A 17284-nucleotide genomic window follows, 5' to 3' on the forward strand; every position below is an offset into this window, starting at 1 on the left:
TACCTCTTATTGACTACAATACTGCAAACAAACTCAAATGAAATAACTACCTTTATTTCACTGTCATCTTCTTACATATGATAATCATTTACTACTAATAAAAAATGTTTTATCACAAAAATCTCCAGCAGACTGAATGCTCTAATTGATCCATCAATCTCCAGAATAGTCATAATACAATATATAGTACATAATAAAAGAATGTGAGTTATAAAGACATACCTTTGTGTAGAGGTTGTGGCATCATTAAGATTTGGATAAGCAAAAGGGATGTTACATCATGATAAAGAATTGGAACCTCAGGCTGTTGTTCTTCATTTCCCAACCTAAAAGAAAAATGAATAATCACTTTAAATAGTATTGTACATCTTTTTTAATTCATTGTATATTCTATATGTCTATGAAATGGAAATAAAATCTTTATAAACAAGTGAGAAATCTCAAAATAATCTTTTGCCTAAAAATTTTTTAGACCCATAATTTCCTTTTCCTAATTTGAAAAAATTGTATAGATACTTTACTAAATCTTACCAAAGTAAACAACTGGGATACGTTAACTTAATTATGAGTCTTTCTAACCTCTTAAAATTATAGAAATTAAGTGAAGCATTAAATGAAATATAAGAGAATTAGAACAGAGAATTGTTTTAGGACAAATGGGGTAGCTCATAGGACAATCACCGTGGAAGCGGTGATTTGAATCAAATTACGGCCTCTGACTCTCTCATGGCTATATTTGCGCTGGGAGCTGCCTGTACAAAAATGCAGGTCATTATGGCCCAGTTGCTATAGTGATGAGGAGGATAATGTGGGGATGCTACGTGCAAAGGCACATAGCAGTTATCAGTTTAGGTCTTGAGTTCAGATACCAACTCACAGGGACAGTGAATTTTGAGCAAAACAAGATGACCCCAATTGTCCTGCCAGTCCTATATCCTTCAGATTGCCTGCTTTGGTGAAACTTTCCCCACAATTAACCTTTTGATGATAAAACCTATATAATAAATGTGCTGAGCTAGCTCTGGTGTCAGTCTTCCCCCATCAGGGGTTGGCCCCACCTTTTACTCTCTATGTTTGTATTTTCCTCATCCTCATCATCCCTCCTCATGTATCTTCTGAATTAATAGCCATGGCTGAGAAATGAGAGGGACATGCAAATGATTATCACAAAGCACTAAAGAATAAATGCTCTCATTCTAGAACGAGACAGGGACAATTCACAAGTTAAGTCATATTGAAAAAGCTTGGTTAATATCTCGTAGTAAAAAGCTGTTTCAACATTATGACTACCATAAAATTTAAATAGAATTTTTAACATTTGCAAAGTTTCAGAAAAGATAATAACCAAAGTAAAACTTAAAATATTCTATAAAAGTCAGTGTAGTAAAACTTACAAATGTGTAGTACTATGAAAAACATAGAATCTATTATAAAGTAGAGCTTATTCCAAAAGAACTTTTAAAATACCTTTAGAATGTTACCTTTTTATTTTAATTATTTAGTTTCAGTTTTTGTGATACTGAAGATTGAACCCAGGCCTTCACATCTATGAGGCAAGCATTCTAACACTGATCTACACCCGCAGCCCTAGAAGGTTAATTTTTTTTATTATAGGTTTAATTTTTAATGTCAGAGAAAAAAACGTAAAGAGGAACCTAAAGAATTGGCTAAGTTCTCAAACTACACTTCTGACTAGACATGGAATAAGCAAAAATTAAGCTTCTTCATTCAATAAATATTTACTGATTACTTATTATGAACCAGGTACTGTATACATTGGTAGATTAATCAGTTCCTGCTGCTGTGAGGCTTTAAACTGCCAGAGGAAAACAGCTCTTTGAATTTCTCCATTTTCTACAAATCTCTTTATTATTTTTTGTTTAGTATTGGCAATTACATCCAGGGGAGCTTTACCACTGAGCTATATTCCTAGCCCTTTTTGTTTTTTATTTTGAGTTGCTGAGGCTGACCCCAAATTTGTGATACTCTTGACTCAGTCTCCCAAGACACTGGGATTATAGGCATGTGCCAATGCACCCAACTTATAAATGTCTCTTAATATGCTATAATTGTCTCCTTCTTCAAGACTACAAAACCTACTATTATCCTGTCTCTCAAGCCTCTCTAGCCTCTCAATATTCAAGACCAAAGTTCTTCAAAATTGAAAGAAGAAAGAAGGACAATATTGGAGGGATACCCATTTCTACAATTTTAGTAGCCCATAGACTAGTTTTCCATATGATCAAAAATGATCTCCTAGTTATAAAATTTAGTCAATATTTTAAATCTTTATCTTATTGATCTATGACTTGACTTTAGATACAAATGAATACTCTTGGCTTTTGTTACATACTGCTGTAGGTTCTCTTTTACATGTCAAATTTCTCCACGCCAGTCTTCACAGGTTCCTCTTCTTTCTCTAACCAATCTAGAGCCTTCCCCATGGTTCTAATTCTCCCTTCTTTTCACACCAAAGGCTCTTCTTAAAAGACCTAATAGCCTAACCCATGATCTCAGTCATCAGCTATACACTGACGACATCCAAGTCTGTATGTCTATCCATGATTCTCCTTAAATCTGTATCTGAATATTCATTATTTCCACTTGTTGTATATCCAACAGGCAGCTCAAACTCAACATGTCTGAAAGTGAATTCACAATCTTTCCTCGTACTCCATACATACACTCCCAAATAGTCACAATTAATCTGTTCTCCCTTCTAATAATTTTATAGTTGAAATGTTATATTTCTTTCATCCTTTAGCACTCAGCACAATGCCTGAAATATAATATTCACATAATAAAAGTATAATGAATAAATAAGCTACAAATTTGGGGATATTCCAAACCTGTCTTCTCTCCCCTGTGTGTAATTTTCAATACCAAGCAAAAAAATTAATTGGCATTAAGTCCTAAAGACTTTATCTCCACTCCCTCTTTGACACCCTATGGCCACTGCCTTCCAATTATTCAATCTCCTCCAAATTTATACTCTTCTAATTCTTCCTCTATATTGTTAGTATGTGGGAAAAGCTTCCACAAGAACTATATCACCTTTACAATGATATCCCAATGTCAGAATTCAAAGAGTTAATAAACAAATTCAAAAATTTGTTTATTTAGCAGACTAAATAAACAAATGAAAAATTAATGAAATGATAGATGGATGAACAAATTAAAGGGTGGCAAAAGAAACTAAAATTAGACAACTAAGTGTGAGACCTAATGTGAATTACATTACCTAATGTGGTGGTTATGATGTTTCAATGCAGGTTCATCAGTTTTAACAAATGTACTACTCTGGTGGTAAGTAATAGAGAGGCAGCATGCATGAAGGCAACGAGCATGTGAGAAATATCTACACCTTCCTTTTTAAATTTCACCTAAAAACTACCCTTTAATAAAAAAGCTGTGTTTCTTTTTGATTGTTTCTCTCAAAAGTTTTTAGTCTTTTGAATCCAGATCATAAAAATTATGTGTTACTCTTTCCTCTACAGATAACAAGAAAAGTGGAAGTAATATAGTTAACAGAAATAATTTCCCACTTAAAAAATAACTCAGTTATCATCAACACAATGAAATTAAAAGTAAAGAAAATAATTTTCATTAGGACAATGAATAAAAGTCTGTGTGTGTGTGTGTGTGTGTGTGTGTGTGTGTGTGTATGGCTGGGGTTGTAGCTCAGTGGTACAGTGCTTGCCTAGCATGTGTAAGGCACTGGGTTCGATCCTCAGCACCACATAAAAAACAAATAAGTAAAGGTATTGTATTCATCTACAACAAAAGAAATATTTTATTAAAAAAGTATATATAGTAAAACATGCAATATTAGAATTTTTATGCTGGAAAAATGTTAAAGTGAGAAAATAGAAAAAGATTTCAATTGAAAAATATATAAACATTAAACACATGACATATTACAATTTACTAGAGTATTATAGTGTAATGAACTAATGAATCATAAAAAAAAAGAATAAATATGTGTATGTGGCTATGAGGTGGGGAAAACAATCAGATTTTCAAGAAATTCTTCAGACCTTCTAATGCTAGGAAAGGAAGCATAGAATAATAGTTAAAGCTTAGTCTCTGAAGTCAGGAAGATTTAGATTCAGATCACAGCTCTATTTCTTAACAGCTATGTTCCCCGTTCCAGATAGATGGATGGATGCATGGATGGATAGAAAATCTCCACATAATGTGGCATTCAGTATTAGGAAAAGCAAAGAACCTATGTCTGTACTATAAACTTTTTTTTTAAGAGAGAGTGAGAGAGAGAGAGGAAGAGAGAGAGAATTTTAATATTTACTTTTTAGATTTCGGCGGACACAACATCTTTGTTTGTATGTGGTGCTGAGGATCGAACCCAGGCCACACGCATGCCAGGCGAGCGCACTACCGCTTGAGCCACATCCCCAGCCCTGTACTATAAACTTTTAATTTTCCAACACTAAGCTTAGAAACTTTTTGTTTGGTGAACATCTTTTAGATTCGGGAATTCTAATCTTTTATTTCTACACTATTTTCACCCTTGAGTTTTCAAATCTAGCTAGAAAATTACTAGCTAACATCAAGGAAAGCAATTTTCCTTATCACAACATGCAAAATACTCATGGCTTGCTAATTTTGTCTATAAGCACAAAACACATGCCCAAAGTTTTGTCTTTGTTATGAGGTATAGCAGGATATATACATAGTCTCAAAGTGTCTTCCCATACAATACTTACTAATTATAAAAGGTAAAATAATAACTCTATAGGGGAGACACTTGGCAGATACCTCCTTAGCTACATAATCAGAGTTGTTATCATAAGAAACAAATCAACAGCATGTGCCTCCTCTTATGACACACAAGGGCTGAGAGTGTAGCTGGAGATGTAGCTTAGTGGTAGAGCCCTTGCCTAGCATGCTCAAGGCCCTGGGTTCAATCCCCAGTACCATTAAAAAAAAAAAAAAAAAGACCACAAAATAAGTATGTAGTATTTCTGCTCAATTGTATAACTGGAATCTCATCAGTAGGCTAGAAGCAAATTAAAAGACTTTCTACCAAACTAACTTGCCTAAACTTTTCTTAAAAATGTCAATGTTATGAAATACAAAGAAAAACTCAGGACCAATTTCATATTAAAGAAAATTAAAGATACATGACAACAAATGTAAGCATGATCTTGAATTTTATTTTGCTATATATTTTACTGAAACAATTAGCAAAATTTGAATAAGTTTTAGATTTATTTATTTATTTATTTATTGGTTATTTGCATCTTTTTCTAAACACACGACTAAACCAGTCAGGGTCACTCCAGGTGAACTGGGCTGGCATGAAATAATCACACAGAGACAAAGAAATACCTTTTTCTTTGGATTCTGTGACAGGGGTAAATATTAATTCTTTCCCATATGAAGTTCCATTTAACTCAGTATATTTTTTAATAAAAGTAATGCTCCTTAGTATCATCTATGGTATAAATCTAATATCCAGATATGTATGCTTGTGGATTGGTTTATTTTTTTAACAAACAAGCACCAAATTATTTTCTTATCCTCACCCACCCCCAACTTTATTATACAAATACTGGCATAACTACACATTTTCTTCTCCTGGATTTATTTATCTTTTATTATTATATTTTAGTGGTGATCTTTCTATGCCCGTAAACAAAAAATGTCTTCCCCCTTTTCTTTTTTTTTTATCATTTCCATTTTTATTTGATGTTTCCAAATATTAAAAAGTCAAGATTCATACATCAATTGTCTCAAATAAGACTATGCAGAGCGATTCAGTGTGTATAGCAGTCACTTCTTCCCTCCAGTTTTGCTGCTCTTTATACAATAGTGTGATAGACAAGAAATTGGATTGCACGTACTTGGATGGAAAAATCTTTACAAAAACAAAAACATGCAGGGTGGTTTCTACTTTGTCTGCAAGTCAATGTAAGTAACTGCTTGTTTTTCATGAGGGACATGGAACTGAAAAATTTGATGTCCGATTTTATTCAAATATCCCACAAATAAGCACAAACAACAACCTCAACTTTGGGATGGTAGACACTATTGGTTATCTTTAGTAGATTCCACTATTTAACCTGGAAATGTTGGCTTTTCTCAAGTAAATTTCCTTGGAGCTTTCCTCTAGGTCAGGTTCCACAAGAACAGTGAAGAAATTTTAAAAATGAAAACTATAAGGTACTCTGCAGCATACAAATTTTTGGTAGTTGCATAAGCTAAAAAACAGATGGTTTTGCTGAATGGCACTGAAGAAAATTCTGACGACATTACTTAGACCAAAATGTTTCTAACCAAAGAAAATTATACAACAATACTTATAGGCTAACTTTTAAGGGACGGTTGGCATTAATACTGTACATTTTTTACATGTCAAATACATAGTTCAAGAGTTTATAAAATAAGTTTATATGTTATTACCTCTAAGAATACCCTGTAGAAGATAAATGCCCCAAGTACTCATGACAGCATTTCAGGCAAAATCAGTCTTACATACAAAAACAATTTAGTTTGTGTGCTGTGTTAAGTATAAAAATTAAAAACAAATTTCAGAGATTACTGAGGAAAATATCTTAGTCCACTAGTGATTGACACAAAATGTCAATTTGTGGGATTTAAACTGTTTTCTTTTTCAAAAATACACAGAACACATAACCTCTGAACAAAGAAAAATTTAAAATTCTGTATAATCGTGTTTGATTATACTACATAATTTAGGATAAAGTTTCATTGGTTAAGTTTTCTACCTTACTCCTTCCATTGACAGCATTAATTTGTAAACTAATGTTTATATTGTCACTCTTCTTCTCTTTCTTCTGTTTTATTTTAAGATCTGTTTTAATGTTATTGTTATATGAAGGCAAAGCAGTAGGCCATTTGATAGCTATATGGAAAAATGAAATTGGGTCCAATACTTACACCTTATGCCATGATAAATTCCAAACAGCCTAGAAAACTAAAAATTTAAACCACAGAAGTACTACACGAAGCCATGGATGAACTGCTTTATAGTTAAGGGGTAGGGGGAAGATATGTTTATGACTCAAAATCCAGAATAAATGAAAAAATTAATAAATGACTATAATTTTAAAATCTTTGACCAAAAAATCATAAAATAAAAAGATATCTGACAATATGGTAAAGTATATTTGCAACTTATAACACAAAGAGTTAATATCCATAATACATAAGGATACCTTATAAGTGAAAAGGTCAACAACCCAACTTTTAGAAATGGGCAAAATAATTAGAGACTTCACAAAAAAGAAATGCAAGTAGACAGAAATGGAAGATAGAGGTCTTTAATTTACTTTAAAATCTAGTTATAACTTTGGAAAAAATTATCTTATATAATAAAAATAAACAAATAAAAGTGAAAAAAATCATAAAATACTGAGGAAAAAGAACTGAAATAAATGAGCCTGACGATGAATCAAGTTGAAGGCATAACCACTCAAGAAAAGTAACTTCAAGTTAATTGAAAACATAGTATTTTGACCATATATTCCTAGTGATACACATTATACGTTATGAATAAAGAGAACTTCTATCTAATAGTAATACTGATATTATAAAAAATTAGTTATACAAATAAATAATTATGTTAATAAATAATAATGTTAACAAAGATTTTCAGAATAAAAGAAAAAAGATGTGTCAGGAGCTGCCCTGGATGCAGACGATGCCTTTAAGTCCTGATGCACCAGGGTTCTGAACAATTATTGCATGCAGTAACTTGGGCTTTACCCCAGCTAGGATAACAAGGCGTGGTTCCAGTAGTAGGTGTTACACACTGGGATTGAGTTACACTTACTTGTTCCTTTGTAATCCTATGCCTTTGCCCTTTTTGGGATAGAATATTCCATGGAAGAGCCTCCCCCAATAAAACCCAGGTTCAAGGCATGCTTTCTCTCTTTCTTGCCTGCCTTGCCTCTTTTGTGGGAGCTGAGTCAGAGGAGCTGTCACAGAACCCAAAGAAAAAGGTATTTCTCTGTCTCTGTGTGATTATTTTGTGCCAGCCCAGTTCACCTGGAGTGACCCTGACTGATTTAGTCGTGTGTTTCGAAAAATATGCAAAATAAATAAATAAATAAAACTAAAACCTTACAATCTTATATTTGAATTACAAATACCAGTAAGAACTCAAGATCTTTTTTTTTCTTTTAAAAATAATATATCTTAACTCTATCACTGAAATGGTCTATAAATAATAACAACATAGTAGTTATATATGCCCCCTTAGGACTCAGACTATAGTCTCTAAATATCATTTGCCATTATAGGGAGCTACATGGAGAAACAGCTGACTCTTAGTTACCAAGTGGAATATGTTCAAAATGAACACTTGCTGTACCAGAGAGCAAGGATATCATCACTACTTGGCTCATTTCAAAAATGCAAGAGCCAACCTGGAAGGATTCTCACTACACTAAAAGAGAATGATTTGCATTGAAAAGAAGGACTGAAATGGCAAGAAACGTATTAACTATATAAAAATCCATGAGGTCATAACTAACTACAATTTATTGAACTTCATTAGAAGTCACTAAGGCATCAACTTGTTACTTTGAAAATTTATAAAATAGGAAAGAATCAAGCCTTCATCCTGCCAAACTATATATCAACAAATAATAAAAGTTCTTTATAGAAACAATCCAGCTAATAAATCAGAAGGAAGAATATTTTTTTTGTTTTGTTTAGGATTTTTTTTTAAATTACTATTTTGTGGCACCTAATGAAGCCACAAATCATCAAGGATTGCTAAAACCCTTAGGTGAAAGACCAATTCGGAATGTTACAAGGGAGGAATTAGCCTAAGGCTATTAGCCCACTAATCAATGCTGACATAAATATAACAACTAGCTGTTATGGGGTTCCATTTGAATGTTTCGAAAACCAATAAGATTCTTTAAAAAGATTTTCCCACTTGACAGGAATTTTTATGAAATTTTTATGTAGAGTATAATTGTATGGTTTTCAATTTGCATTATATATGTTTCATAAAGAAAATGTGAGAAAAATTCCTGTATTTCAATCCCATTGTTATATTTAACAACTACTTTTTCAAAAAGAGTTTCAACTGATTTTAATCCTTCAATAATACTTACTGTGAATTCATGTCTTCTACTAACTGAGTAAGCTTTTTCCAGGGATTATACTCAGAGTCAATGCTATAAAGTCGCATGTGCAAGGCTAATACATGGAACAGCTGATCTGAAAAAAGTAAAGAAAGTGTAAATAGAAAGTTCACATAATTCTTCCTGAACAAAGTTTTAATTATTTCATAAAGAAATCTGAATCCTACCCTGATCATTATAGCTCATCAAGTTCAAGTCCCAATTACTTTATATTCTCTATTATTTACTTATTTATTTAGCAGTGCTCAGGCTTGAACCCAGTCCCTTGAATGTGCTAGGTAAGCATTCTGCCACTGATCTACATCACCCAACCCTTCACATTCTCTTTTAAGGTAAACCCCAAAATACATATCCAAATGACTTCTACTAGACTCTAGACTGTCCTTATGGCCAATCTGAATTTGGGAATTTCCCTTTATCCCATACTTTGCCTTGACTTTATGCTGCAGCCTTGCCAATTTGTGCTCTATTGTGGTTGCCTCCTAACCAAAACTTACTACTAACTTCAGCTCCCAATCCTGGGTAGTATGGAGTAATATCCCTACAGTTCACTATTAGATGAAGTTCTTCTTTCCCTAAAGATGATGATGATGATGATGATGATTATTATTATTATTATTATTACTATTATTATTATTATTCCCTAAATCTTGTTTAGACTGAAGAGTGAATTCATCATCTTTTGGTTCAACATGAAGAAACAATCATGAAATAATTGTATTATATAGGAATACTATTCCAGCTATTTTAATTTCTTCTCCCTGAATTAAAAATAATCCACTAATCTTAGCTTTCAACAAAATTCTGCTCATGACATTTAAAATATTTGTCTAAAAATTTTAAATTATTCATTGAAAACATCCTAAGTTTTGCTTTTGCATCAGATGTCCCTTTTTATTATGTGACAAGCACTGGATTAAAAGGTTCTGCTACAAATACTGAAAAATATTTGTGAATCCAAAGTCAAAATCTGAAGAGTCAGATAATAATTTTAGATACATGAATAAAATTAAATCTTAAAACTGGGTAAAAAATTTACCTGAATAACATAAACCTATTGTCACTGATTTCCTACATCAGACTTTCATTTTCTCTGAGCAACAGACTTAGAAATCAACTATATTTTATGATTAATTTATCAAAGATCCATTAATATAACTCTGGCATGGTGTTGATGGTAGTGTGTATAGTAGCTTAGTGAAGCTATGAAGACATGAGCTAGAATATAAGCAAAATACATGTTCTACTCTGTGCAGCAGAAAAGAGAAAAATATTTCTGTCAAATTTCGATCTAATCTCTCTATACCAAAAGAAAAAAATCAATTTTTCTTATTCAGTTTCCTCTACTAATTATGTCAATGTAAAGTCTAATTTTCTGTTAAAATTTCTTCATTCTATTAATTTTAACACTAGCTGAGTTACTTACTTATTACTTGCCAAGCACTATTTTCATAGTAACTTTACATCACTTCAATTAATGTTCACAAAAATTCTACTAAGTGGGTAACATTATTATCATCCCATTTTTAAAACAAGTAAGTTTCCCAGCTTTCCAGTTTTTCCACCAGAGCCTCCTGGTTCCATGGATGACACTGAGAACAACAGAACTTTTAGCAGAGGAGTAACATGATAAGAGACACATTATTAACTTTTATTTCAATTCAATTATTATAAGGGTTTTATCTGTAATTTTAAGAAATCATTTTAAAGACTAAAACCTAAAAGTGTTTAAAAGACTAACTTCTTCCGGCAGAAAAAAATATTATCTCAAGTTGCAGTATGGGGAGTTTTGCAAATTTCTTTTATATAGGTGTTAACTGGGTCAAAGAGCTTTCTATATATATATATCTCTACCTATCGGGTATTGAGCCCAGGGGCACTTTACCACTGAGTCACATCCCCAGCCCTATTTTGTATTTTATTTAGAGACAGGGTCTGGCTGAGTTGCTTAGCACCTCGCTTTTGCTGAGGCTGGCTTTGAACTTATGATCGTCCTGTCTCAGCCTCCCCAGCCACTGGGGTTACAGTTATGCACCACCATGCCCGACTAATTTTTTATTTTGAGACAGGATCTCACTAAGGGTCTTTCCAGTTATCCACATTAGCCTTGAACTTGGAATCCTCCTGCCTCGGCCTCCCCAGTCACTGGAATTACAGGTGTGCAACACCATGCCCAGCCAAAGAGCTCTTTTAATTATCTCTTTTCAAGATGAAGGTTCTAATAACCACATTACATTGAAACCATGGCCAGCACAGAAATAATGCTGCAACCAGCCTATTTTCCTAATCCCTACCATAATTAAAGAATTCAATATCAGAAGGAAACTTTTTCATCTTCTAATATTTCTGCATTCTACAGAAGTTACAAAAAGTTACCTTGCCAGGTCACCCTAATAATTAGTGGAAAATCAAAGGACATAATTCAAGATTTGCTTCTTTCTAATTATTTATACCATCCCACTTTTCCTAGAAGTTTGATATTTTTCCCCCATAAAGTACCAGAGACTGAACCCAGAGACTAACTTAAACCACTGAGCCATATTCCCAGACTTTTTTATATTTTATTTAGGGACAGGGTCTCACTGAGTTAATTAGTGCCTTGCTAAATTGCTGAGGCTGGCTTTGAACTTGTGATCCTTCTGCCTCAGCTTCCCAAGCCACTGGGATTACAGGCATGCACCACCATACCCAGCTTTCCGAGGAATTTTTACAATTAAAAGCAAAGTTTAAAAAGCGCACACACATATACACAAGCTTCCTTTCCATTTCTGTAAAAACTACAATTATAACCTTGGGTCATGTTCTGAAGCTACATTTTATCATGAGAGTTTTTAGTACTGGCTATAACTAGAACTGAAGAATAACACATTTAATGAAGTATATCTATCTTTCTAATACAACCTAAGAATTACAGATAATTTCTGTAGGAAACAGAGAATTGACCAAATAACCATTAATATATTTCACTATATTTATTCAATGTACTCTTTTCAAATTTTAGTCTTATCAAGAAAGAATAAACTTTATTATTCATTTAGAAGTGAATATACCTCTAATGCCAGACAAATACTGAAGACATAGGAGGAGGATAACCTATAACTAAATGACTTAAAAGGCAAAACTAAAAAAAAAAAAAAAAAAAAAAAATTATTAAACATGAGATGTACATGACATTTAATTTAAAAAGTTAAAAAATATCTATATCTATAAAGATTATATTAGAATTTTGAAAATAATAACAAATGAATAGATAATTAACTCCTTTTATGGTATGATACACTTTAAAATTGTTAAGTTTTATTTACATTTACAAAAGGGTTTGGAAGTGAGAAATATTATTAAGTTAACTTAAAGATTTATTGTCATTTCAATATATGTATATAGACATCACTGTCTAGTAGGAGCCAGGAAGTCATATGTCCTTAAACACATTACCTAAATTTAGTTTTATTAACTGTAGATTGAATAGACTATCACCCTTCTGGGCTGTTATATGGTAACAGTAATTATAGCAATGCATATGTCTGTAGTACGCATACGCTTAAACAAATGCATATACATAGCTTTCTAAAAATAAATTCTAACTACAAAACAAATTTAAAAACTTTTACTACTAAAATTACAGATTATGACACATTAGAAACATAAGGTTTCTGTATAAATCTACCACTGTACCAACAAGTATTAACACATATTCTTAACTCTCTTCTCCTCTAAAATTTTGGTAGCCCTCTTCCCTGGTTCTTCTCCAGTTACTTCTCAGTTAACATGCTCTTCTTCCCCTACTAAAACCCTAAAAGTAACATTCTCCATAAGAAAGGAAAAGAATCATACTTCACCCAAGCCCATGTCTTCTGTAGCTCCCTTTAAGTTTATACTCACAAATCTCTCTAGAATTTCAGATGTTCAACAGGTACCTCAAAATCAAAACATTAAAAACTAACTTGATTATATAGCTCAACCCAGCTCCAATTTTTGTTACTTTTATAATCCCTATTTGAGTGAATGACACCACTTTCATTCAAACATCCAAGGAAAAACTCCAAGTCATCTCCCATATCCATTTCCAACTGACTGTCAATCCTATTAGTTCTTCCTCCTATGATTCACACTTTTCTGCTCCACTCCATCACTACATCATTACTCCCCTGGTTTTCATAATAGAGAGTTTACTAAATAAAACACCCTTTGTTTCCACTCTTCCCAATCCCTCTAAACAGTTAGTCTATTGACAAGATTTCACATTTTATTGGTGAACTACTGAAGGAATAGGTATATAAACCCCTTCATGAGCTAGCCCCTCTCTTCTTTTTTAGTCTTATTTTTTAACATTCCTTCCTCTCTTTCCCTTTTTTAAGTATATTTCCCATTGTGTCATGGTGTCTTTTTCTGTCTTTGTAAGCTGCTCTCTCAGCCTAGAATATCATCTTCTTGTCCTCTAGGCAAACTCAATTCATCTTTCAAGATCCAGTTCATGTGCCCCTTTGCTCTTCTTTTCTGATACCTCAGAAGAGTCTGATCATCCTTTGTTTTAGGTACTCTCTGCAACTTGAGCTAACTCTATTTTAGCATTTCTTAAACAACCTTGTAATTATTTCTCACATTTTTCTCTCCTATTCTCTTAGGAAAGAGCTTCCTGAGGAGGACAATTGTGTCTTTCACCTTTGTATCTCCAAGGTAGCACAGTGCTTGACATATAATAGGATTTTTACAAATTAGATTAAATATTTTATGAATAAATGTATATTCTTCTAAAAATCAATACAAGTATAAAATTCATGGTGGTTTTGCCTTTATATTCTTTCCTTTCTGTCATAATGGCATATGGGTTCAGTAACCAAGAAGTAGGCCAGTTAATCAGCTCTAATTTCACTGCCCCCAAAGAGACTGACCTCTAAACTCTAACCACAAAAGCAGTGTTTGACCTATTAGTTCCTATCATCTTCCCCACGCTGGCTGCAGCAACAACTCACCTGAGACAAAGAATTCCACTTTCAGTAATGTCTGATAATCAAATTCTTTACTACCTGACAAATCTAAGGTATTAGAATGTGCTAATCACAAGACAGACACATCATTACTGAAACTGAGAAAACAACACTGAAAGACCAATTTGTCCTTAAGAAAACTTGAGATTTAATTTTACGTACTCTTAACTAGAATTTAAAAATAAAATTTAATTATACTTCCTAACTTTATCAACATCAAGGAAAGATTTTCTTACCAAAAAATCTGTAAAATAAAACAACTGTAGGGCTGGGGATATAGCTCAATTGGTAGAGTGCTTGCCTTGCATGCACAAAGCCCTGGGTTCGATCCCCAGCACCACAAAAAAAAAAAAAAAAAAGTAACTGTAAATTCATTGCATACTTTTTTACATGTAAAACTATGAATATCATACATGCATGTAGATATACAAAACACTATTATGCCAATTTTTATGACCTCAGGGATACCCACTTATATATATATATATATACACTCTTTTAAATTGTTGTATGTCAAAATCTTTCAAAATGCTTTTGAAACAGATGTTCACTGAGTTTAGTACCAGGTTGGAAATTCTGTGTCTGTCAGTTATTTCTAAACATGCAAGAAATCTAAAACTAGTAGATTATTTCTTAGTATAACTCACACTAAGAAATGAATTACAGTAGATGGGGTAGAGAGAGAAGATGGGAGGGGAGGGGAGGGGAGGGGAGGGGAGGGGAGGGGAGGGGGGATAGTAGAGGATAGGAAAGGCAGCAGAATACAACAGACACTAGTATGGCAATATGTAAATCAGTGGATGTGTAACCGATGTGATTCTGCAATCTGTATACAGGGTAAAAATGGGAGTTCATAACCTACTTGAATCAAAGTGTGAAATATGATATGTCAAGAACTATGTAATGTTTTGAACAACCAACAATAAAAATTTTAAAAAGAACCAAAAAAATAAAAATAAAAAAAATAACTCACACTAGCCATTAAGACATAAATATATATTAAAGAGAAGACATATATAAATTGGTTCTATCTTAAATTATACCACTGTTGAAATGTACCTAAGATAAACTTAACTGGGTCTCTATTTCTAGATCATTCAAGATTTCAGTTTTGGGGCTGGGGTTGTGGCTCAGTGGTAGAGTGCTTGCCTAGCATATGCGAGGCCCCGGGTTCGATCCTCAGCACCACATAAAAATAAATAAATAAAATAAAGGTATTGACAACTACAACTAAAAATAATTTTTAAAAAAGATTGCAGTTTTACCAATCTAGTCATCACTAGTCATCACCGATTAAATAATTGTTAATGAAAAAAAAAAATCTCAACTAGCCAAATGACTCTTTGAAATACCATAGGGGGTAGGGAGCTCCATTTGTCTGTAACTGAATAATCAAAATGAAGAAACTGCTCTGACCCAATTAACACAGGATGAATGTAATAGGTATACATATACACCTCTCACAACATAGCCAGTTTCCCCTGGTTTCTCCATACATCCCTGAGACATCTGCCATGGAAAGACAGGAGTAAGCTCCTCAAATGAGGCCTGGGAACAGCTCTAAGAAGAAAGAAGAGATAGAAGGCTAATGTTCTTTGGTGATAGGAGTTAACTCACCTTTCCCTATGCCACTCCTAAGCATTCCAGGCAAGGCAGGACAGGGAGAAAAGTGGCAATTATAGTAGAATTTTAAAGGGTTAAAGGGAAAGTTTAATAATTATCATATGTAACAAAATAAGAGATTATATAAAAATACTTTAGTTCCTTTATCCAGTATCATTTGATCTTTATTTAACCATGATAGATGTATATCAGAAGATCAGCACAGGTTTCATCATCACCACTCCCACAATAAGAAATGGAGTTTGGTGACTTTCCTAAAGTCAACAGATAACAAATAGGACTAGAATCCAGGTCTTCTAACTCCAACTCACTGTTCTTTCCAGCACTGTATTCTATGTGGCCTCTAGTCAATAAGGGGACACATGAGTTTGTGGGTAGGACAGGGAAGTTTTGCTTGCTTTAGAGAGGTATTTTCCCTCCAAGTGGAAGAGGGGATATACTGAAGGAAAGGTTATCTTTAGTACTTTCCTACTTCCTATACTGTGTTCCTCTCCTGTCTCCTGGATTTCCTATACCTCCACTTCCAGACAAATTATGCTGTCCTTCTCTGGTTGCTTCAAGGATTACATGTATTAATATTAGCTTCAGCAAACTGTACTCCATCTAATAGCCTCCCTTCTCACCTTTACAACATGATATTGGGTAAGAGGGGCACAGTACTGTTTCCACAGTACTAGGAAGGGTATGACAAAGATCAGTTCTTAGAACTCCTAATTTTCTCCTTATGGGAAAAGACACACTCCATGAATCTGTGTCTTATTTAAGCAGTTCACTGAAAACTGGGTGGGAAACGTCCAATCACACTACAGAAGAAAGGAGCTGCCCTGGCCTAAGCCAAGTAAGATGTGAGGATCCCTATGTCTTGATTGCAGAAGTTATTAGTTGTAGTACTCAGTTCCTGGAATGCTCAAATTATAATGTGCAAAGCTTTGGCTACCTGGGCCACAAATCACAGAACCTTCAGAAAGATTTAAAAGAATAATTAAAGCTACCCATATAATTCAAATTTTCATGCTGTATTCTTACTCCCCTTTCACCTCCCAACCTCCCAAAATTAACAAAGTATTTTATTCACAATAGATAAACTATGCAATGGAAATAAATCCAAGCCTGTGCTCCTAACCTATCTCTTAACTGGTCAATAGACTGTTACGTGCCTTAAAACATTTTTTAAAAAATTACACAGGACTGCATGTTTATAACTCTGTCCCCAATTCATACATTAAAATCCTAACCCCAAAGGTCATGGATGGTACTGAGGTCATTAGGTCATGAAAGGGATTAGTGCCCTTACAAAAGGCTCAAAAGGGATCCTCTTACATTCCCTTGTGAGGTTACAGTAAGAGGATGTCTGTCTATAAGAAAGCAGGCTCTTACTGGACACTGAAGCTACTAGAACTTTGATCTTGGACCTCCCTCTAGAACTGTGAAAAATAAATCTGTTATGTATAAGCCTCCCAGCCTATTTCACTATGCAGTCTGAATGAACTAATATGAAAAGTGAGCTAAAAATTACTGTTATTTTTGCTCTGT

The 17284-nt window shown here is 33.4% G+C and overlaps 1 protein-coding gene across 4 annotated transcripts in view; it reads right to left on the reverse strand.

Annotated features, from left to right (window-relative positions):
* Ubr3 (ubiquitin protein ligase E3 component n-recognin 3) overlaps nt 1-17284 on the reverse strand; it is a 227269-nt gene that overhangs the window by 48630 nt on the left and 161355 nt on the right. For all 4 annotated transcript variants that reach the window (XM_071619089.1, XM_071619090.1, XM_071619088.1 and 1 more), the window contains 2 exons: nt 9111-9216; nt 223-326 (listed from right to left, as the gene is read on the reverse strand). In XM_071619089.1, the coding sequence (XP_071475190.1) occupies nt 223-326; nt 9111-9216 (210 nt within the window). The remainder of the gene's footprint in view (nt 1-222; nt 327-9110; nt 9217-17284) is intronic.

Source organism: Marmota flaviventris, chromosome 11 (genome assembly GCF_047511675.1).
Source record: "Marmota flaviventris isolate mMarFla1 chromosome 11, mMarFla1.hap1, whole genome shotgun sequence".
Lineage (NCBI taxonomy): Eukaryota > Metazoa > Chordata > Mammalia > Rodentia > Sciuridae > Marmota > Marmota flaviventris.